Source organism: Grammomys surdaster, unplaced genomic scaffold (assembly GCF_004785775.1).
Source record: "Grammomys surdaster isolate TR1022 unplaced genomic scaffold, NIH_TR_1.0 266, whole genome shotgun sequence".
In the NCBI taxonomy this organism is placed as follows: Eukaryota; Metazoa; Chordata; class Mammalia; order Rodentia; family Muridae; genus Grammomys; species Grammomys surdaster.
This window is the reverse complement of record NW_021604707.1, coordinates 4227984-4252433: the sequence shown is the minus strand read 5'-3', so window position 1 is coordinate 4252433 and position 24450 is coordinate 4227984. Positions and strand designations below refer to the sequence as shown.

General features: G+C 42.4%; 1 protein-coding gene across 5 annotated transcripts in view; it reads left to right on the top strand.

The window, feature by feature from the left end:
- The window catches only part of St3gal4 (ST3 beta-galactoside alpha-2,3-sialyltransferase 4), a 50964-nt gene that overhangs the window by 13321 nt on the left and 13193 nt on the right, over nucleotides 1-24450 (top strand). Inside the window, exon 1 of one of the 5 annotated variants that reach the window (XM_028776159.1) lies at nucleotides 6733-6750. The exons of the other annotated variants lie outside the window; for them this stretch is intronic. Coding sequence (XP_028631992.1) covers nucleotides 6733-6750 — 18 coding nt within the window. Of the gene's footprint in view, nucleotides 1-6732; nucleotides 6751-24450 lie in introns of those variants that run through there. 5 annotated transcript variants of the gene reach the window in all.

The window sequence follows — 24450 nt, the reverse complement described above, 5'->3', positions numbered from 1 at the left end:
TATGTATGTGAGTATGTGTGTGTATATGTGTGTGTAGGTGTGTGTGTGTATGTGTGTGTCCATGTGTCTGGCTAGCTCCTCTATTTCTTACTACTGAGGACTGCCCAGAGAGTGCTTCTTTGTAACCTCTCCCTTGTCTGGAGACAGGCTGATATAGTAAGGGGAGGCCTGGCCTTGCCTTCTTCCCTCTTCACATTCATCCAGGAGGCCCTTTGCTCCCACACTACCACCCACTCTTCTCCAGGGCCAGCCTTTCACACTTGTTTCTACCCGTAATCCTGGGCTCTTCCAAGGAACCCAGAAAGACTCTCCCTATGGCTACCTAGAGACTTCCTTGCCACCGTGGGCTATTGTCCCACTTAGAGCTGACCAGATGTTCTGGGGAGGGGAGGAGGAAGTAAAGACCTGCAGAAATGACCCGGATTTGGGGAGGGGCTTCTAACATCAAATGCTGTTCCTGGAGACTCCCAAATAGCAGCTGACAGCCAGCGGCAGGTGTAGAGTTCTGCGTGGACCTTTGTCCACCTTTGTGGGGATTCTTGCACTGCACATTTCTTTACCTTGTCTCTGCTTGGAGAGTTAGGGAGCATAGATAGTTCCCAGTTTACAATGCTTTGATTTAAGGTAAAAGAAAAAAAGTTATGCCGGGCAGTGGTGGCGCATGCCTTTAATCCCAGCACTTGGGAGGCAGAGACAGGCAGATTTCTGAGTTCGAGGCCAGCCTGGTCTACAGAGTGAGTTCCAGGACAGCCAGGGCTATACAGAGAAACTCTGTCTTGAAAAACAAACAAACAAAAAAACAAACAAAAAAGTTTATAATGACACGTGAAGACTTACAAGGATTAAAAAAAGAACAATTTTCCTAATATATAAAGGCAGCACACAACAAGTAGGAACTGTACTTAAGGTTTTGAATTTTGACCTTTACCAGGCCAGTGATATGTGGGATGACTGCCTTGTAATGCTGGCAAAGGGCTGGCACCAGAACCCCTTCCAGCCACAAAGTCGCAGGGTGAACGTTGATGCCCTCCCCACAGTAGACTGGGTCGTCAAGATAAGATGTTTAGCATGCAGATCATGGATATGAAATGCGTTTTAGAGTTGCAATATTTCCGGCTCCTGAGGCTTTTTTAGGACGTAAAGATGTCCATTGTAGGGCAGAGAGCCTCTTTCTGAGCTAGAGAGGGCCATTCACTACAGAAGAAACTTACTCTGGAAGACGTTACTTAGAGAGTGGTACTGTCTGGAGGGCTGGTGCCTATACCACCTAGGCTAAGAGGGTCTGCCCAAGGTCTAGCTGGCTGGCTGTGTCATATAGAACCAGCCCAGAGCCTGGGCACTGACTATCAACTGTCAGAGAGATACTGTACTTGGAGAGAGAGGAAAGAGTAGGTGACCTTCCTCCCCAGTGTGCCTGTGAACTGTCCAGATTTGGCTGTGTTCTCAGGTGTGGGTGTGAATGTGGTCCTGGGGTCATGATCTTGGGCGGGAGGAAACAGACACTCACCATCCATAAATACAAATGAAATAGCGGGAGTGAATGAAACAGTTTAAATATTACATGAAATTACTCAGGGCTGCACAATTGCTCCAGGAATCTTTTAAAATGACATCACTCCTTTACTAATACCCCACCGTGACTTTTCATGACATCTAAACAACCCCGTGTTCCTTGGGTGGTCTGTGCAGGGTCTTAGATCTCCTGGTACCCATGGCATCCTTGATACCACATTTGACTATCTCTGACCTTTACATCTGACAAATTTGGGTCTTTGTGTTTTTCTCAGTCCTCAATCTTCTGTCCCCGTCTTGTGTCGATCTCAGGTGAAAACCAAATTCTTGGAGAGAGGACCCTAACTGGATTGCAGAGGACCTGCCCAGTTACTCTCTGCACCACTGCCCTGGGTCAGTGGCTTTACAGTATGAGACATCATTACATTACCTTCATTATTTCTCTGTTTGTCATATGTCTACCTCTACTTAAGTATAAACTCTACCTGTGTGGACCTGTCGTCTTGTTTCTAGATCTTGGTGGTACCTAAGACAGATTTAGGAGGCTATGGTCCAAATTGGCTTTTTGTTTCTGTTCTTGTGTCCAACCTTTTGTGTTTGTTTGTTTGTTGAGACAGGGTTTCTCTCTGTGGCTTTGGCTGTCCTGGAATCACTCTGTAGACCAGGCTGGTTTTGAACTCAGAGATCCACCTGCCTCTACCTCCAGAGTGTTGGGATTAAAGTCATGCACCACTACCTTCTGGGCCCTTGTATTTTTGAAGTCTAGGTGAATTGCACTAGGACAGGAGTTGTTGTCCTAGACCTGCTCTTTTGAGGAGTAGGTAAGGGAGGTATTGCTCATGGGTCTCCTTCTGCCTCGTGGGACTTGCGACCTCACTTTGGGGTTCTGGCCAGCAATCTTAGAATCAGAGTCATCAGAACTGGTCACCAGGTGCAAGATCAGTTCCTCTGAAACCACCGATGAATGTGAGAGCAAGAGGAAGTGACACATGGAATTATAAACACAGATAGCTGTCTCAAGAGAGCTCTGGCAAACTCCTGGCCTGTTGTACTCCCAGGTCTTTGCAGAAGACGTGGCTGTCGTGTGTGGTGTTGCTAGCCTACACAGACCTGCTGTGTACATTAGACATAAGCTCTCCATCTACTCATGGTCGTGAACCATATACCAAGCAGAGAGAGGGCTGGATGATCCATCCTGGGATAGTGTGTGTGTGTGTGTGTGTGTGTGTGTGTGTATGTGTGTGTGTGTGTATGTGTGTGTGTATGTGTGTGTCTGTCTGTGTGCCCAGTGTGTATTTGTGCTGGGCTCTGTCCTTGGAGCGGGACACAAAGAAGGATAAGACGAGCAGGTGTATGAACAAGGCAGGAGCTGCACATGTGTCCTTTAGACCAAGATCAGCTGCTTTCACCTCAGCAGCAAACCGAACAGCCACCATTCTCTGCCACTTTGAGTCACTCGACCAGATGGAGCTCAGTCACACAGCAGAAAAACCTGTGACCTGGAGCCTCAAAACGGATGGGGTAGTTCAGAATTCAGGTTCAGGTATGTGAGACTCTAACACTGTAGTCTTAATTTTAGCATTTTATTTTATGTCTCTCTTCTTCACACTGAGGGTTTTTTTTTCCAATTAAAAGAATATTGTACTCACCAGTTTAAAAAAAAAAAGTTAAACATACAAAGCGGATATGAGAGCCAGATGTGGTGGTGCACACCTCTAACTACAGCACTTGAGAGATGGAAATAGGATTAGGAGTTCAAGGCTATCCTCAGAGTGAGCTAGAGGCTAGCCTATGCTGTATGAGACCTACCTTAATACAGACAGATAGATGGACAGACAGATGAATACACACACACAACACACACATCTTACATACAAGTTTTAAGTAGATATAGTGGCTCACACCTGTAGTCTTAGTACTTCAGAGGCTGGGACAGGAGGATTGTGAGTTTGGGGCCACCCTAGACAACACAATAAGATCTTGCCTTCACTTAAATAAAAAAAAAATTTAAAAGAGAAATCTCCCCAAATGAATAATGTCTCTTCCATTCTAAGCTCTGCTCCCCTTTCAAGGCAGCCACCTTTGTTTCAGCAGCCTTCTGATTAAATTATTCATGTGCCGATGTATGTGTGTATGCACATGGCCTTTTGCTAAAAGTGAATCTGGAGATGCACGAAACACTTGTACCTGGTTCTAAAAATTTAATATCGGACTTTGGGGATCGCTTGACGGTAGAACCTGTAGATTTAGATTCTCTTTCAGCTGCTTAATGTTTTTCCATCTCTGTCGTTATAGCATTTAGACAAGCCTGCGTGGCTATATATTTCCATTGTTTCCACTTTTTGCTGATATATAAAGAGCCGGGAGCCCAGTGCGGTGACAAGTACCTATAGTTCCAACCCCAGGAAGAGGGAAGGAAAGGAGTGGTTATGCATAGGAATTTGATGCCAGTATGGGCAGTATAGTGAGACCTGTCTACAAAAACAATGCTAAAATATACATAGAGGTGCTCTATTAAGGACCTTGATAGACAGGTCTCTGTGCAAACACAAGGCTTCTCTGCAGAGTAAACTTCTGGCAGTGGATTCCGGGGGAACAAGGATGTTGATATATATTGCCCAATCTTTACCCACAAAGCTGACTAGGTTTTCGGTTCCACTTACGGGGCCCCATTCCCCTTACCCTCCTCCATCATGTACAGCTTAGATCTCTGTGAAGATCAGTGAAGTAAAATGGTGGCCCAGCCACACCGGGGTTTGGAATTTTCACTCTGGGGCTGGGGCTGGGGCTGTCACTCAGGGCCTTGTGTATGCTAGACAGGGGCTCTACCCAGGCTGGGATTTTTACATGTAGATGAGTATCTTCTCATATGTGCCATTTGTATTCTTCACAGGAAGCTGTATGTTTATATCCTTCTTCTACTTTGATATTTTTGTTTGCCCTTGAGGTATGGTCTCATGTAGTTCAGGCTAGCCTCAAAGTCACTATGGAGCCAAGAATTACCTTGCACTTCTGACCTGAGATGGCAGACAGGAAACATCACACTTGGCTTATACAGTGCTGAGGGTTGAGCCTGGGCCTTGTGTGTGCCAGGCAAACATTCTTCCCACCGAGCTACCTTTCCAGCCCCTCAACTGAAAAATGTAAGAGACTAGCATTAATCAACCCAATCATGAAGCTAGTAAAAGTGAACATTCCCCCATGCTCTGTCAGCCTTTCTTTTCCCTTTAAGAGAGAACAGGTGAAGGATTGAGTGGTATAGCCCTTACCTAGCACAGAGGAGGACCCAGGGTTGATCTACAGTACTACCAAAAAGGAAAGAAATATAAAGGTGGGCAGAAGTGGGAGACTCAGGGGCGGGCGGGGGTGGGGGAGAGGATTCGAGTCAGACTGTTCATTAGGTATAATCCCAGCACAGGGAGGGAGGGAGGAAGACAGAAAGGTGAGAAGGTGTGGGAAAGGGGTACATTACAAGTATAAAACTAAAAAAGTTTCATCTACAGTCAATTCTATTCTTCTCATCTATCCAGAATTTAATTGTCACCCAAAGTTGGGTATACCTCTGTTTACTCTTATACACACATAATTCACGCACACGGACACGTGCGCACACGCACAACTCACACACTCATACCACTACAAACAGTATTGTTTTTCTGAGCCATACTTCATCCACTTTTAACACATGGAAGCTAAATTTATACTTTTGGGTTTATCTGAATCGATCCACGTGGATTCATTAACCAGTTTAAGTAGTGCTCAATTGTGTGAACAGACCACAGTTTACTTAGCCAGTGCCCTACCTGGTACCTATTTCTCTGTTCTGCTGTTACAATGCTCTTGGATGGGCTGTCTGTATGAAAGGGAGGTTTACTCTGGGGTATACCCAGGAATGGAATTGCTAGACTTTGAGGTGTGTATGGCTTTCTTTCTCTCTCTCTCTCTCTCTCTCTCTTTTTTAAATACATTTTCTGATTGTATAACCTAGGCTGGCCTTGAACTGTTGTCTTCTATCTCTATTCTAAGTGCTAGAATTATAGGCTAGGCTTACAAGCATGTACCGTCAAATGTGATTCCCTGATTTATTATGGGAAAATACATAATCATAACATTATATTTTCCATCTTAATAATTTAAAAATTTTAAAGTCTGTGTGTGTGTGTGTGTGTGTGTGTGTGTGCACGCATGTGGAGTCCAGAGGACAGCCTTCAGTGTCATCCTCAGGAACACTGCCTCTTTTTTGGAGACAGGATCTACTGTCATTGGTCTGGAGCTTACCAATCATGTTTGTCTGGGTGTGTACTGCCACACTCATAAAACAAATATAATTTCTATTTTTTCGTTTATCCAAATTGACTCAGGGATCTTTACATGGATTTTGGAAACTGAACTCAGGTCCTTGTGTTTCAGGGCAAGTACTTGATGGATTAAGCCATCCTCCTAACGCCTTTCATAGCCAATTGTAAGCTCATAGTTCAAGGATGTTAAGTACACATTCATCATGTGGAACCATCTCCACCGTCACGCTGAAGAACTCTTCGTCTTGTGAAGTAGAAACAGTTGAACCCCCTGGACGATGCGTTTTGCTGCTTTCTTCCCATCCCCTCAACCACGTCTCTACTTTCTGTTCCTATGACTACCAAGTACCTCCTGTAAGTCGAATCAGATAGCGTGTGTCTTTGCGACTTCATTATTTTGTTTAGCATATTGTCCTCCGTGTTCATCCATTGCGTACAAATGGTCAGAATTTTATGTGACTGAACAGTATTCCATGAAACATGGGTACCAAATGTTCCTGATCAGGTCCTTCTTTCTTAGGCCCTTGGATCTTGTGACTGACCAGTGCCGTAGGACATAAATTTCTTGGGCGTCACGGTTTCACTTCCATCGGGTACATACCCGGAAGTAGAACTGTTGGATCTAATTGTGTTCTTTGTTTTTCTTTGGCTCAGTGGTTTTTTTTCCCCCCAATTTGTGGGATTGCTAATACTTGTAGATCACATGCATTCTGTGTGACTCATTTGAAGCCTGAACCTTGAGCCCCGTGCACCACTGTGAGGCAGGCAGTGGCTCTGGAAAAGTCTCTTCTGGAGACATAGCTGCCTAGCAAAGAAGCTTTGCTCAGGAGCCCCGGGGTGCTGCCTGGCAACAGTGAAAACAAGTTCCTCAGACTGCCTCATTGCTGCCCACTCTACCATGCTGTGTCCCACCAATGTCCCCATGAATCTGGGCCAACAGGTGGGTGAGTGCTCAGTGCCGGGTAGAGTCTGGGCAGGGGCGTCCCTCTTGTCTTTCCAGGCAACTGCAGTCTTGTGCTGTGGGTGGAGGAGTAGAGGACAGGCGAGCACAGTTTTGGGAATGGGTAGGAGCTATGGCTGAGCCCCTTCCCTTTGCTGGAGTGGGACAGGACTGGAGTGGGTGAGGGCACTGCTGTGTGATACAAGTACCTGCTCTGTACTGGTCCAGCACTGAGCCTATGGGCTTAAAAGAGCATAGTATGTCTTAAATTTGGTCTCCTCTGGAAACTTAACCTTGATAGTTTCGTTTTGTTGTTTTGAGTCTTTATGTAGGTGTATTGTTTTGTTTTGGTGACAAAGTCACACTCTGTAACCCTTGTTGTCCTGAAACTTGTTATATAAACTGGCCTTGAACTCTTAGAGAGCTACCTGCTTCTGCCCCCAGCTCCCAAGTGTGGGGATTAAAGGTATACTAACTACCACACCACTGGCTTGACACTGCCTCCTGAGTGCTGAATTTAAAAGTGCGCTCCTGAAGCTGGTACCCCCTTTTCTAGAGGAGGGATCCCAGTTGGGCTGCAGAGACTGAGTGGGACTTTAGGTTTTTCAGAGTCCATAGCCCTTTTCTCTGCAGCCAGTGCTTCAAGCTCTCCTCAGCTGGGTTCCCGTGGTTAATGCCAAGCTGTCTTGAGGAAGATGTGAGGAGGAAAGAGAAATAGGATGCCAGTGGGCCCTTATCTTTCCTGAGGCCACTCAGAGTCTGCTGTCTTCAGCTTCTGGTGTGTTCCAGCAGCCTGGGCCTGGTAGTAGTTGAGTTGAGTCAGAGATGTCCACTGCCACATCTGCAGAAACTGTATGTGCCTTGTGATAAACCTGATAAAGGTGTCCTTTTGAAAGTAGCAGCAGACATTTGGCAGATAGTAGTCACCCTTGCTGGCCCTGAGTTCCCAGTGTGAGACTCTAGCAAACCTCTGTGCCTCGGGTGACCAGGACAGCACAAAAGAGGGTCTGGAATTTTCTGTTTTTGTTTTTTGGTTTTCTTGAGACAGGGTTTCTCTGTGTAGCCCTGGCTGTCCTCGAACTCACTCTGTAGACCAGGCTGGCCTCGAACTCAGAAATCCGCCTGCCTCTGCCTCCCAAGTGCTGGGATTAAAGGCGTGCGCCACCACTGCCTGGTGGTCTGGAATTTTCTGCTCATGGTTGCTTTGCTTATTTGCTTGAGTGAGCAAACGATAATCATTTAGCCATTTGCTCATTTTAAAATGAGTCCATTTCTCACCGAATACCCAGTATTCAATTTGGTGTTGGGGAGGCTGGTCTAGTGGACGTGAGAGAGAGAGCATGGTATAGCTGTCACAGTGGAGATGTGACGAAGACCAATGTGGGAATGAGAAGGCTCCTGGCAACTGAGTAGCTAGGAGGATGCTGTGGCCAAGAAGGGCGGGGAGTCTAGCCTTAACCCTGATGCTAAATTCCACAGGTATAACACTGTTGACTGTGTCCTAACACAGACCCGAACCTGAAACTGTTGGTTTTGACTCATGCTTTTGCCTCCACCCAGCCTCTGTTCTTCTGTGAGCAGATTGCGGGGTGGGTGGGATATACGGCCAAAGTTGTTCTCACTGTGGAAGGAAGACATATTTAATGGGAGGAGATATACAATGAGGTTAATTGGATGTCATAGTGCAAGGACCTTGAGCTTCTGGTCAGACCTCCTGTCTGTGATTTTTCACGTGTTAATGTCCAGGAATGCACCACCATGCTAGGCATAGTGTTATAGACTTGTACTAACAGCATGGAGGAAGCTGCTAAACTCCTAAAATAAAATAAAATAAAATAAAATAAAATAAAATAAAATAAAATAAAATAAATAGAATGGGAGCCATAACCATAAGCCACCTAGAATAGGGCTATAGACAGATGGCTCAGTGGTTAAGAGTATTTGATGCTTTTGCAAAAGATCCAGATTTAGTTTCCAACACCCAGATCGGGCAGCTCACAACTGCTTGTAACTCCACCTGGGGGATCTGATGCTCTCTTCTGGGCTCTGCAGAGACCTGTATGCATGTAATGCACATATATACATTCATACATACACACACGTAAAATAAAATAAAAAGTGGCATGTACAGCATTAATCTCAGCACTTGGGAGCCAGAGTCAAGAGGATCTCTGTGAGTTTGAGGCCAGCCTGGTCTACAAAAATTATTTCATTATTATTGTGTATATGTGTGCATACACATGCACTCGCATGTGTCACGGTGTATGTGTGGAGGTCAGAGAACAACTTATGGGAGTAGATTCTCTTTGTCTACTACATAGATCCTGTGAATCAAATCCAGAGCATCAAGCTTGGTGGCAACTGCATTTACCTCAGCCTTTGTTTTGTTTTGAGACAGGGTCTTTTGTAGCCCAGGCTAGCCTCAGATCTGTATAACTGAAGATAATCTTAAATTCCTGATCATGCTGCCTCTGCCTCCCAAGTACTGGATCATGTTTTGAAAAAGATAAAAATAAAGTGGTGAAACTCATTCTAATATTGTAATATTGTCAAAATATTATACTTTCAATGTGTAGTTACTGTAGTTAGCTGATAAGTTTGCTTTTTAAAAATTAGTATGTCTGTGAAGTCAGCAAATGTTTCTACTTAGAACCCCTGTCAGTGTTAACTGGCCACATAAGTACTTTAAATATTTTTCCATTTATTTTCCATTTTTTGTTTACTGTGTGTGCATGTGTGTTTGTGTGTGCATGTGTGCATGTCCATGTACATTCACGGAAGGTAGAGGACAGCTTCTTTCAAGAGAAGATTCTTTCCTTCTAGTATAAGGGTCCTGGGATCAAGTTCAAGTCTTAGTGACAAACACCTTTACCCACTGAGCCATCTTGTGACCCGACCCAAGTATTTTAAGTCATGTGGGCTTATTAGTATTGTGTGGCTAGATCAGGGCTAGTGTAATCCACTATTTTCAGATAAGGCATCTGAGGGCCAGAGGAGAGAGGACCTGGCTGTACTGGTGGTGAGCCAGCCCAGATTCCAGTATCTGTAGCCTCCTGGTAGACAGTATTGGAAGAGAACTATCTTCAGGAGGCCCTCTAGGAGGAATCTGGGACAGGTTACTATTGGCAACCATTTCTCCTTTATTTATCCTGGCCCTGACCTGGCCTCCTGACTGGCCATTTGTTCACATGGGCTTCAGCTTTCTAGCCCTGAGAATATATAGAATCTGGTGTCGGCCCCTCTGGGCAAACACCAGAAGTATAATTTTCAGGTGGCTCCATGTAATGTCTTGTGACTGTGACGACATCACATGGATGTCTTGACATTGTATCAATCATTAAGATGGATGGTACAGTGTGTTTACACGAAAGTCTTCCAGGCTGGGATATTAGGGTGGGTGCCAAAGGAGAACACCAGAGAGACCCTTGTGATTACATTGGAAAGACCATGTGCTCCCTTTTTATTTGTGCTTGGATGGCTTGTAGGACAACCCCATCTTCCACAGGTGGCTTCGAGGCATTTAGTCATTTTCATTTTTCCTCTGCAGTCTCTAAATGAGCCTGGAAGAATAGTCTCACCTCCGACCTCCTGTGATCACACTACACAGGAATGAGGACTGACATCCATCTAGGAAGTTACTGGGGCCTGTACCAGAAGTACCAAGGGGACCCGACTATTACCGCAATTTCTTCCATTCTTTTATCACTGTATATATTAGGACAGTGATTCCTGATGAACAGATCCATTTGTTAATCCAACAAATTCGTATTGAGAGCTGACTGTGTACCAGCCACAGTTCTAATTATTGGTGGTACAGCAGCAAGACGAAGGAAAACAGCAACAAAAAAATCATTACAGGTAGGGGAGCATTAGCTGTGTGGGGGATGGCTGTTGGGAAGTGTGGAGAAGGTAAGTGAAGAGCTAGATGCATAGATATCCAAACCTGTGTCTAGACAAAACCCACATGCCTAGCATACAGCCAGTGCAGAGGCCAAAGGAAGGTGTGTGCCTAGTTTCTTTCACCAAGTCATGGAGGCAATACACTTGAGAGAAGAGTTAGGCAATGAAGAAGAAAGGTGTTGGTTATGTGAGTCCCTGGAGATCTGCAAAGATAGGTCATGTGGATCTTCGTTGGCGTGGGGAGGTAAGCCATCAAGTGGGGATCACAGTAAAGCAGAACCAGGGTGTTGACCCTCTACTGAGATACAGGGCCCATGAGGTTACATTAATTATATTATATTCAAGTCCTGCTTGACATCCCTGTGAGATACTGGTAGTAACACTAAGCTAAGAAGAGTTGCTGTGGGTTAGCTAACATCATGGAGACTCACCTGGACGTGCAGGGAAATGTGTGGAAACAGGTCCAGTAGAGTCCTACACTGAGGTTCAGAAGAGAGGCCACGTGTTTGCAGAGCCCTGGAGACTTGGCTTACTAAGAGGATATTGCGTGTCTGTATGCTTGCTAGTCTGGTGTCCATATGTATTGAGAACATGCTAGAGAGCTTCCAGAGGGACACCAGGGCTTTGGATACTTATAGTTTTATCTCCTGGGGAGAGTGACCTAAGAAAGGATTAAGATAGTTCTTTATAACTGCTGTGAGCACTTTGGTGAGCCAGAGTTCCCCACTTCTCTGGTTGTTTCAAAGGGCAGCAGATGGCCAACACTTGATTTATTATTAGTCAGGGTTCTCTAGACTCACAGAACTTATGGAATGTCTCTGTATATTAAAGGAATTTATTGTAATGACTTACAGTCTGTAGCTCAACTAACTCAACAATGGGCGACTGGGAATGGAACATCCAGGAGTCTAGTAGTTGCTCAGTCCCACGAGGCTAGTTGTTCCAGCTCGTCTTCTGCATAAGCTGAAATCCTGAAGAAGTAGGTTCCAATAGATGTGCTAGCAAGTAAACGCAAGCAGGTGAAGAAGAGCGAATCTTCCTTCCAATGTCCTTATGTAGGCCTCCAGCAACTGTGGCCCAGATTAAAGATATATACCACCACACCTGGATCTGGAACTTGCTTTGTCCCAGGCTAGCCTTGAATTCAGAGATCTGCTTGCCTCAGTCTCCTGGGATTTAATGCGTGTACTACCTTGCCTGGGCTTAAGTTTTTCATGGCCACTGTACTTCAAGATCTCCATATCAAGATCCAGGTCAGAAGCCTGTGTCTTCCAGCCTCAAGATCTGGATCACAGATGTGCCCTCCATTTCTGGATTATGGTTCATTACAGATGTAGTCAAGTTGACAACCAGGAATAGTCATCATACTTAGGATCTAGTGGGCCACTCCATCATGGGTTAGTTTTATTAGGGGGCGTCTACAGTTTCTACTAGAGATAAAGAGTGGGGCCCAGAGAGGTGACAGTTTCATCCTAAGTCAGTTCCTCAGTACGTGTCCTGGTTGAATGTTTTATTGTGTCATTGGCCCCTTTTTTTTACCTTAGGCTTTTGCCCTTCATCTTTCCCTGTCTCTAAATGAGAACAATTACAGAAGTTTATCTAGAGACTTTACATTAATATTTAAACAGCCCCATAGCAGTGTCTGGAGTTCTGACATTGGCTATCATGGGAAAGACCTGAATGGAGTCTAGTAGTTACAGTTCAACAATGCTACTAAGTGTCCCATAGTGTACAAGATGCTGCAACCGTGAGTTACACCTGGCTCCTAAAACCAATAGTACAGAGGTCGAAAGGACCTAATATCAGTTATTAATAAAAGACATAGAATATCTCTCATATACCTGTGATGGCATATGCCTGTAATCCAGCACTCTGGTGGCAGTCAGGAGGATCCAGAGCTCCAGGCCAACTTAGGCTACATAGTGAGTTTAAAGTCGGTCACAGCAAAGCAATGGGACTGGCGTTTTTATTTTCAAATGTTTGTTTAATTTCATAAAATAGTTCTTTTAGAATTTCATGCAATCCCTCCCCCAGACTCTTCCCAGATTCACCTCCTTCCCTACACTAAAGTTTTTTTTCTTTTTAAAAAAATATTCATCAAGTCTAATTCATACTCTCCATATATTCTTGGGTGTATAGCCTTCCACTGGAGTGTGACTGACTTACCAGTGACTACAGAAAGAGAAGAAAATGAACTCTTCCTCTCCCAGGAGCTGTCAGTTGCCAATAGCTTCTCGGCTAAAATGGGACTTCATGTCCACCTCACCTCTTCATGCTGGGATTGGGTCTGCCTTGAGCTTGCCCAGGTCTTCTGCATACTGTCAAAATCTCTCTGAGTTTATTGCGTAGCTGGCCTGCTGTGTCCTAAAGACACCTTGTCATCTGCTTTCTTTGGCTCTTATACCCTTTCTACCCACTCTTGTACGATAATCCCTGAGCCTTGGAGCCTTGGAAGGAGGGTATGTGATATGGGTATCATGTTTAGGGCTGGAAATTATGCAGTCTGTCTCTGCACCTTTACTGTCTGCTGCAAGATTCTCTGATAAGGCCAGCTTTAAAAGGTCTGGAAATGTAAAATCAGTGATAAAATACGTGTCTGGCATATGCAAGGCCCTGGGTTTGAACCCCAGAAACACAGACACACACAGACACACACACACACACACAGACACACACACACACACACACAGACACACACACACACACACACAGACACACACACACACACACAGACACACACAGACACACACACACACACAGACACACACACACACACACACAGACACACACAGACACACACACACAGACACACACACACACACATGGCCATTACCACTTTTCAAACATCTGCTCTATAATAACTTTTATAATATGGTCTGGAGACACAAAGAAGCCCCCGATCAGATGTTATTATTCCATGGGCAAGATACCAGAGCTCACTAATTCTGTAATATGAAATTACACTTTGCTATATAATTCGGGCATTCGAAATCTCTAATTTTGGAGGGCAAAGGATATAGACAAGACATACAAGCCAATAACTGTAAGATTCTATGTTTTTAGTGCTCAAATCAGTATCTAAACAGTAGTTTGTGGAAACAAAGCATGAGTTCTTTAGAGATACCTGGAACAAGTCATAAGAGCAGGGCCACCCGAGCTGGGTGTTAGAGGAATAGGATTGTGTAGCCACTCAGGGTTGAGACAGATGAGGGTATTGTCTTAGTACCTCTATGCCCTTGAACCAGCACATTATAGACAGGGTTATTTATAATAGGCTGAAGTTTTTCAGCTCATGGTTCCAGGGACTGCCTCATCTCATGGAAGAAGAGAGAAATGTGTTGGGACAGTGAGGACTCATTCTTTTCTAAGGAACTTAGTCTAATAAGGCCCCGGTTCCCTTCATAACTCCACATCTGTATCCAGAGGGAAGAGCTCTGTGGACCTAAACACATCTTAAAGCTCCCACCTCTCAATTGGGATCTTAGAAATCTAAAGTCTAGTCTCTGCAATCAGGTGTGGAATAGAGACCTATTCAGGCAAATTCATCCAATTAGAGACTTTCTGTTTGATTTTCTTGATACTATATTTTATATTTTTCCTTCTCTTCATTTCTTCCTCTACCATATTTTTTTTTTTGTCTTTTCTACCTATGGTTCACATTATAGCTTAAAATAATATTTTGGTGCTGTGTATGATGTCACATGATTTTTAATCCTAGCACTTGGGGGCAGAGGTAGGTGGGTTTTTATGAGTTTGAGGCCTGCTTGGTTTACATAGAGTTCCAGGCTAGCCAAGGGCTACATAGTGACACTATGTCTCAAGCATACACTAATAACATTTTGGGTAAAATAATTATAGGATTTTTTTTCTTTTTTTCGATTTATTTATTTTTTATTTATATGAGTACATTACAGTTGTCTTCAGACACACACTAGAAGAGTGCATTGGATCCCATTATAGATGGTTGTGAGCCACCATGTGGTTGCTGGGAATTGAACACAGGACCTCTGGCAGAACAGTCAGTGCTCTTAACCATTGAGCCATCTCTCCAGCCCAGGATTTTTTTTTTCTAATTTGAATTTGTCTATACATTTTTCTCTAGCTACCACTGTGGCTGCATACTATAAATTTTTCTGTTGTTTAACTCTGGATATTTCCTGTTGTTTTTAAAACAAAATTGTCTGATTTCACCAGATGAAGACTCAGGAGTCAGATGCTGTGGTGAAAGCGTGCTAGATCAGAGACAATGTGAAAGCACCCAGCTGACCTTCCTTCTCAGCCAGTATTCCAGAAGGAAAGGCTCAGTTCCCCTTCTCCACACCCTAATTAAACTGAATGTCTCTCCTTTCTACTTCCTGTTCACCTCTCTATCCCCCCCTCCTGACTTCCTCTCACTCTCTGTGGTATTTTCCTATGTTCACTCCCGGTTAGCTGGTTGCTTGCTTTGCCTCTTGACCTATGGTTGACTTTATTTAATCTTGTTTACAACAAACAAAAAGCTCTTGGATTAAAGGTGCTATGCTAGGGCTGACCCATTCCACAAGTAGAGACAGGTTTTTCCAGTATACAATCTTGGGGTTCACAGTGTACTCAAGTATCCTGAAACATTTCCCCTTTTTGGTCTGAATAAAAATATAAAAGACTCTTTCTCTAACATCAATAAACTATATACTATCTGGTAAGAATTACATTCACAATGTCCAGTCCATTTGTATTTATCAATGGTTTTTTTTTTAGACCTTTAAACATTTTCTTAAATCCTAAACAACTTAAGCTTAATTGTGAGATTATAACTAACTAGTCTTCAAGCCCATCGAGACTTGAGAAGGATCAATATTACCTGGGTCAATAGGAAGTACAGAGCAAGCAGTTCCAAAACTATAGAAACGGCAAAGACTGATGGCTATCTGAATAGTCACCCAAGGTTCCTCTGCAATGCTGGAGCATCTGTCTCTTCAGCCTACTGGCCTAGAATATGTGACTGATTTTTCTGTGAAGCAGGAATTATGGAGGACTTGTCTGTCTTGTCCTGGCAGAGTTTGGCAGTTGACTTTTTATGTCCTGCTTGTCCACAGCTTGGATAGCTTACTGTTAGCAGTTGAGGCAAGGACAGCTTTTTGCCCTGTGGCTAGCTTTGCCACCATTGAAGCAAACTCCATATAGAGTTTCTTCGATGTCCATCATCTTCGAAGTAGTTATGGGGGTGCTACTAGGAGCTGACATGTCTCGTTGTCAAGAAAGCCTCAAATTAACAAGACATCTTTAAATGCTATATTCTGTAGATCTTTGAGGTTTTTGAAGACCATCTGTCTATAATGTATCTGAATAGGTAAATGTTGATTGTTTGTGAATATTTACTACCGGTTCAACCTTGGAAACATATTTCTGTAATAAATTAAACTAGGATCTAACATGACCACAAGTTTGATTGTCTGACTATTAACTTATATTTCTTAACTATCCTAAACAGTTTGTAGTAGCAGCTTTTAAAAGGACTAGAACATTGCATGTTTAAGAATTATATAGGTACAATGAATTAAACAGAGTTATTACATGGTATGTTGTAACAAATATAACTGTAAGTTTGTATCAGTATACAAAAGTCTATACCAGTGTAACCAAATAGAGTCTTAATTTTGCATGGGTATACAAAGATCTACACTAATGTAACCAAACACAACTCCGATTCTATATCAATATACAAAAATCCATATTAATGTAAGATTTTTGGCCAGTAGTCACTCTATAGTTTAAGAGTAGATTCGGTAATCTACCCTTTATTTCTATTATTCCTATATCCCCCTTTTTGTCTAAATAAAAAGGAAAGATTGTAACTCTAACACAGTAAAACTATTTACAATAATGAAGGTATTTCTGCCATTTGGCTTTCCACAATGTCCAGCTTGGTTGTATTTGGCAATTTTAGGATTAAATACTTTTGAGTTAAAAATTTTGTAAAATGTTCACATCAGTCTCCTATGAACAGAGTAACCTGAATGACCTGAACAGTTTGTAGCATGAAGCTGAACTTCGGGTGGTGGTGGTCAGCTTAGTGGCAGTCGGGCTAAGTAGAACACAGCAGCCAACCCCTAGGTGTCCACTGTTTGCCCAGAACCTGATGGCAGAAGATGCGTGGGGCAGTTTTGGCCAGTGGTAGCATTACCACACTCTAGGAGGATTTGTTGTTGCAGGGGCCCCATCATCTTCTTGGAGACCTCAAAGGTTACTGTTAGGAATAATAGAGAACTTAAACATTTTAAGTGTCATATTCACACAGATCTCAGAAAGGTTCGAGGACCACAGTCTATTAAGTACATCCAAGGTACACAAACTTTGTTCCTAGTTGCCTGCTTCAGCTTCAAACCTGAAAACATGTATAGGAAGCTAGATGAAGCTTATTTCTAGAATTAGTTAGTACTCTGTGATGACTACTAGTATTGTGACAAGAAATGACTCTATTATGTGCATATATATATATATATATATATATATATATATATATAAAATCTTATACGTTTTGAGATAGCATTTATATCTTAAGAAAAGTTTTAGCGGATCAAATGAAAGCCATAAGAGATTAGTGGCAATAGAATATTCCTGTTTTGTTTTGTTTTGCTTTGCTTTGTTTTGTTTTGTTTTCCTCTGTCCCATACCAAGTGGCTCTTGTAATATAAGACAGAGATTTTGGGTTTTTCTTTAACAAGTATGTGTGGGTTTAGAGAACGAGAGAGCCATGCTCCAACTCCAAAGCCAGCTTGAATTTTTAATTGAATTGGGACCACATAAGAGAGCATTTGCCACTTATAATTGTAGAAGACAACAAGAGACAAGGTGGAGGTGGGCAATACCATTTGGCCAGTTTATTCTATTTCTTGGGACATATTTTCTCAATGATCTGTCTTCTTTCTTTAGATGTTCAGTGGTCTCTGGATTCCTTAGTTGGAGGCTTTTATTCTCCTGGAAAGATAAAAGGAAAACCTTGCCCTAATCCTGATTGGGGGGTAAGAGGAGTTCCCTGATCAAATGAAAGGCATTTGTTAGTCTTTATAAGTTAGTTTGGACTGGATGAGCAAGCTACCTGATGAACTGTCACTTCTTACTCAGGAAGTCTCTCCGGTTTGAATCTAATCTTCATCAATTTCGATGGTATCCACAGCTTCTCTCCTCCTGTGAGCACAAAGGCAAAACCTTGTCTTCGAAATAGCACACATCCTGGTTTTCATTCTGAGGTCAACGCATCTTTAAAATATACAGGCTGATTTAATTCAGCAGGTTTTTTCTTTTCTACCATCCAATGTTTCTCTACAGCTGTTCTTCCTTTCTCATTAACATTTAATAAAGCACTATATAGTCTATCTCTGAGGGTCTTCAATACCCCTTTCTGCTTATTAAGCATATCTTTTAAAGTATGATTAGATCTTTCTATAACTGCTTCTCCTGTAGGATTGTATGAGTATACCTGCAATATGCTTTATGTTGTGATATGCCAAAAATTATTTCATTTTACTAGAGACATCTGCTGGAGTATTGTCAGTCTTAATTTGTACATGTACCCCCATAATAGCCATAACTTCTAATAAATGTGTAATTACAGAATCAGCCTTCTCAGGACTTAAAGCAGTTGCCCATTCAAACCCTGAATACGTATCGATGGTATAGTGTACATAATTTAATTTTCCACACTCTGTAAAATGAAAAACATCCATTTGCCATTTTTCATTTTTTGGGGGGTATCTTTTGGGTTACTTCCTACAGGCAATAGAGTTTGGTTATACAAAAAACAGGTAGGAGATCTCCTTATAATTTCCTTGGCTTATTGTCAAGTGATAGAAAAATCTTTCTTTAAACCTTTGCTATTAACATGGTGTTTCCTATGAGATTCTGAGGCTCCTAGCACATTTCCTGTTAACAGCTGATCGATTTCTTCATTATTTTGTGCTAGACAGCCTGGTAAACTGATATGGGGTGTAATATGTGTTATATGCAATGGATGATTTCTATTTCTGATTACTTGTAGTTGGGTAAATAGTGAAGTTAATTCGGAATCATCTGGAATAAGTTTAGCAGTTTTCAATATGTAAAACAACTCTTTCTGCATATTGAAAGTCAGTAACTATATTAAGAGACTCAGGAAAATCTAATAAAACTGTAAGAATGGCATATAGCTCTGATTTTTGAACTGAAACATAAGGGCTCTGAACCACTTTACTTATGTTTTTCTGATTTATAACCTGCCTCTCCTAATTTATTCGCATCAGTATAGAATGTAGGGGCTCCAGAAGTTGGTGTCCTTTTCACTATACGAGGAAGAATCCAATTAGTTCTTTTTATAAACTGAAGTCTCTTGCTTTGAGAATATTTGTTATTAATCTCTTCCCCCAAATCACTACAGGCTTTTTGCTGATGTTCATTTTCTGCCCATAACAAGGCAGCTTTAGCATTAGTTAAAGGGTACCACGATCTCTACTCGGTCTGTTCCTGCTGATTGATGAAGACTCGTTTTTTTTTTCTTTTAGAATCATTCAGAAACCTTTTCTACATAGGTCTTTAATTTTTTATTCTGTTTTTGTGCTAAAAGTATCCATTCTAAGATATCTTCTCTCTGCATAAGAATTCCTTGGTAGTGTTGGGGCTGGGAATCACCACACAAACCATAAGAATACCTGAATTTAATTTAATTTCACCTTTTGTGCAAAAGTGGAGACTGAATACAAAATGGCTACAGTGATGTTAAAAGGGGCAGGCCCCAATATGGAGAATGAATAGAGGGCAGAACAATCAAAATACAATACAGCTTTGGATCCAGTTAGTCCACATGTGCATCCTGTAATTTCTTTTCTACCAGAGTCAATTTTCTCTCAACCTTAGCTGATAATTTTCTTGGACTATTTAAGTCCTTACCATCTTGTAAGGTTTTGAGATAAATTACTTGTTAAGTAGTTAATCCAGTTGTAGGCCATTGACAGTTATTATCTCCCAGCAATTTTTGAGATTCATTTAAGAGTTTGTAATTGATAAGTCCTGATTTGTGCTTTCTGTGGTAGAATTCTCTGTAAACCGATCTTATATTCTAGATAGTTGATAGAATCTCCTCTTTGTATTTTTTTTTTCAGTAGCAATTTATAATCACCAGCAAGGGAAATTTTTCTTTATTATCAAACATCTTTGCTAAGATATCTGCATCTGAATCAGCCAGTAAGATATCATCCATATAATGGTAAATTTAACACTGAGGGAACTGTTTATGAGTTATTTCTAACAGCTGTTGTACAAAATATTGACATGGAGTGATTGAATCAAATTGGATGTGGGGGGCTTTGGGAGGCCTCGTAGAGTGTTTCCTGATGGCAAAGGGTTATCTGGCTTATCCCTTGTTGATCTGGATTTATTAGTCCAATGCCAGGCTTTGCCACACTATCTGCATACTCCATAAGGCTGGGGCCTTCTCTTTGGATTATCACTAGAAGAAACATTATTTCTAGAAATACTGTGCCCCCAATCGCTTTTCAAAAGAGCTTGCTTACCACAATTAAAACATCTGCCATCTTATTTTTCTTAAGACTTCTAGAAATTACTTTTCCTGTCAGAGTAGCATCATAAATGTGAGATCCAATATCAGCAGTGTTTCTAATCTCTTCATCCTTTGGTTGATCTTGCCTTTAAAGATCTAATCACTACGTTCCAAATTAGCACTTTTAAAAGCTAAAAATTCTATTAGTATTTTTCTGACTTCTGAATCTGATACTATTCTGTTTACAGCTGAAGTCAATCTTGGCAAAAAATAATTGACGGTTTCTTTTGGGCCTTGTGTAATCTTAGTAAGTGACTCAGACCTCTTTCCTGATTCCTCAACATTATCCCTAGCATTTAAAGCGGCTAAATGACGTAGTGCCAAGGTGTTATTGTCAAATTCAAGATGCCTTTGTAACTTAGCATATTGACCTTCAGCTAGCAACTGATCTTGGGAAATATTAATACCTCCAGCCTGATTTTGTTGTTCTGTGACCATAGCTTCCTCTTTCCATCATGTTTGCCATTTGTAATCAAAGACCCGCTTCCAGAATTGCTGTTGCCAAATTTTTTCCAGTTTTGGGGGGTAATTCTGTTCTGAGTTGATCATAAATTCAATATCTGATAGGATGGATGCACACTATATGAAATGATCGATTCCTTAAATCTCCTGAAATCTAATATGTCTAGACTATTCCATGTAGTTTCTTCATAACCTTGGGAGTACCTATCATCTGCTGGTAGGTCTTGTATAGTAATTGGATAAACTAAGGTTGGTTTTTTTTAACAACTTTGGGCAGCCCCTCTTCAGTTTCATCATGCATGGTAGGTTCTTGTCTAAATTCTTCTGTCTGTGTTTGAATATTTTTTTCTATTTTCATTTATGAGTCTCTCTAAAGCTTGTATCTTACTAATCTGCTTTTCATGGTTTTATTTTTCTGGTATCTCTAAAGATTTTTTTTTTCTTGGAGCGGTTACAGAAAGCCACTCTGGCTATTAAAAATAAAATATGAACTACCAAAATGATAATAATCATAATTGGCGTTGAGCAAATTTTAGTCAAGTCATTTAGCCTTTTATTTTCTGCTTATATTTTCAAGCCATCTAAAGTAGCACTGTACAGAGTCCTAGTGTCTTGTATTATGGTATTTCCCATCTTTAACTCTATTCTTGAGGACTTCTCAGGTGACTTATTAAATCTGATGTCTTCTCAGTTTGTCCTCAGCTGGAGTGATTTCTCTGTCTGGGGGGCCATGACAGAAGTTGGAGCAACCAAATGTTGTTTTGTTTTTAAAGTAAAATCCCAGTTGTTAGATTTCACCAAATGAAGACCCAGGAGCCAGATGCTGGGGTGAAAGCCTACTAGCTCAAAGAAGCTGGGAAAGCACCCACCTGGCCTTCCTCCTCAGCCAACATCCCAGAAGGAAAGAGCCAATTCTCCTTCTACACTTCCTGTTCATCTCCCTATCCCCACTCCTGACTTCCTCTCACTCTCTGTGGTATTTTCCTATGCTCACACCCTGTTAGCTGGTTGCTTGCTCTGCCTCTTGACTTGTGGTTGACTTTATTTAATCTTGTTTACAACAAACAGAAAGCTCTCGGATAAGAGGTGTGTGCTAGGACTGAGCCACATCACAACTAGAGACAAGTTTTCCCAGTATACAATCTTGAGGTTCACTGTGTAATCAAATATCTTGTGACAATTTCATCATTCTCATAGCATTTTTTTTTGACCTTTGAATTATTTAGTCACTAGACTAGTGGGATAGACAAGAGAAGAAATAGGTAGGAAGAGAGTGCACTGTAACTGGTCTGTGTATGTCAAAAATCCTACAAGGAAAACAATTGACTCTTACCCTCCAGAATGATCTTCCTTAACTTCTTGTGCTGTTTCTGGACAATGGATAGAGGCGCTGGAACTCAGGACCTAGATACTACCCCAATTACATTGGAGTCTTGCCCTCAGCTCTCAGATTGATATTATATTCTGGTTGCCTGACAATTCTGAGATCTCATGGAAGGCTGTGCCTCACCTTGTGGATGGTTCAACCCCACCCTGTGGTTCTGCTAGGCTTCCTAGGACTCTATTGTGTTCTGACTCAGTTCTGTTGGGCCTTGCCTTCCTGAAAGTCTTCTCTGCTGGCTCTGCCTATGCCCTGGCCCCAGGCTGCTATCATATCTTTTGAAATCCAGGCAGAGGAAGTCATGGCCCACTAGTCTTACATCCTGTATCTACGGAGCTGGCACCGTGTGAGTGAGCGCAGCCACAGTTTGTCCCATGGTGATTTTAGAAGGATGGGTCAAGCTGTTCCAGAGAGGAGTGGTTGAGGCAGCAGAAGGCTGGGAAGAATGTGGGGAGTGAGAGCTTATCATAGCCTTTGGCAGCAAGCCCCAAGATCTGGCTGCTCTTCTGATTATTTTTCTCTCTCAAGCTTGGCATTCTGGGTGTGAAATGGGAAGGACTTCAGTAGAAGTCTCCAAAGGGCCTTTGGGGTCATTCTCCCATTGTCCTGTGTGAATAGAGTCAGACCTCACTCCTGTCTATACTAATCTTATCAAATGATTACTTAGCCACACCTGCATTTTTCTTTCATGAAAATGCTTTTAATTTTCTGCAGAGTTCAGGCTGAGAATCCTTCAGATCCCTAAGTTCTGTTTTATTTTATTTATAGATTCCACTTGACCATCACGTCTTTCTACTCACAGTCTAAGGTAGACAGTTAAGCCACACAGCGTCCTGAGTGCTTTGTGACCATGCTTCCACCACCAAATATCCTCTTTCCTCCTACTGTCTTCCATGAGGTTTCAGGACACAGGCAATTCAGCCACGTTGTTAGCCACTTTATTACTAGGATGGTCTTTACTCTAGTTGCTAACACCACTTGTGTAATCTGTAAGAAAGTCCAGACTTTCCCTACAGTTCTAATGTGAGCCCTTACCGGAATCTCTGTTCCTCTTAACTTTTCCTAGCCTGCACCTGTGGATTTTTCTAGCCTCACCTCTCTAGCCAGTTCCATAGGTAATTCCACATCTTCAGGTCTTTGTTACAGTACTAGCCCCACTTATCAAGATCAGATCATTCTTAGTCTGCTTTGTGCTGCTTTAACCAAATTCTGTAGCCTGGATACTGTGTAATGAATAGAAGTTCATTTAGATCATGGTTCTGGAGGATGTGAAATCCAAGATGAGACCTTCTGTCGGTTTCATCTTCAGACAGATGGAGGCAGAAGGAGGGGCGGGCAGAGAGTGGAAGTAGGGGAGAGGGTGAGAGGCTGAATTTGTCTTTTTATAATGGCTCCATTTCCATCTTACAGAATCCATTCCTGTGGTTAAAAACACTAATCCACTCATGAGGGCAGAACTCTCTGCACAAAGTACTGAGACTCGAACGGTAGGCAGGTTTTCTACTACTGAGCCCTACACATCTCTTATAGGTCCCATCTCCCAATAGCACCACGTTCAGGATCAAGTTTGCAATGCATGAACGTCAGGGCTCACATTTAAACCATGGGAGGTGTCCTAGTGCAGAAAAGCCTGGGCAGAGTTGGGGGATGTGGAAGCGGATGCTGTGGGAAGGAACTGGGCTCTGTTAGTGTTAGTGCTCTGTTAGTGACACTTGCAGCATATCTTAGTTTCTTTTCTAGTTGACATGGCAAAATACCTAACAAGCAGTTTAAGGAAGGAAGGAAGGGTTTGTTTTGTCTCACAGTTTGAAGGTACAGGTCATTGTGGCGATGAAAGCATGGCAGCCAGGGTGAGAGGTAGCTGGTCACACTGCACTCATATTGGGAAAGCGAAGAACCCTCTGCTGATGCCCAGCTCACTTCCTCCTGTATAGTCAGTCTTGGCCAGAGCCAGCCAGAGGAAGTGTGATGCCCCGGGAATGGATAATCTTCCCATCCCATTTAAACCTAATCTGAAAGATCATTCGGACATCCCCTAGGTGATTCTAGATCATGCCAGGTTGACATTATCAATCATCACACATGCATCTGATATACCTGCAAGGCACGAGGCCTGAATTTGCAGGTTCCTGGCTGCGCGACGCCAGCATCAAGCGGTCGCAGGAGTGTCTTTTGAGATAGATGGTTTCTGGGATGGAGTGTTCTAAGCCAGAACCAAGGCTTGCTGTTTCCTTTCTCAGGGAGAGGTGGAGTTGGGAGATGGTAAGGGAGTGGGATGCAGAGGTTTAACTTTGGAGGAGAAAGCCTGAGAGAAGGGTAGCCTGAGGGAAGGATGGCTCCGAAGACAGTTACCCTAAGGGAAGCATGCTTATTGGTCAGAGATAGA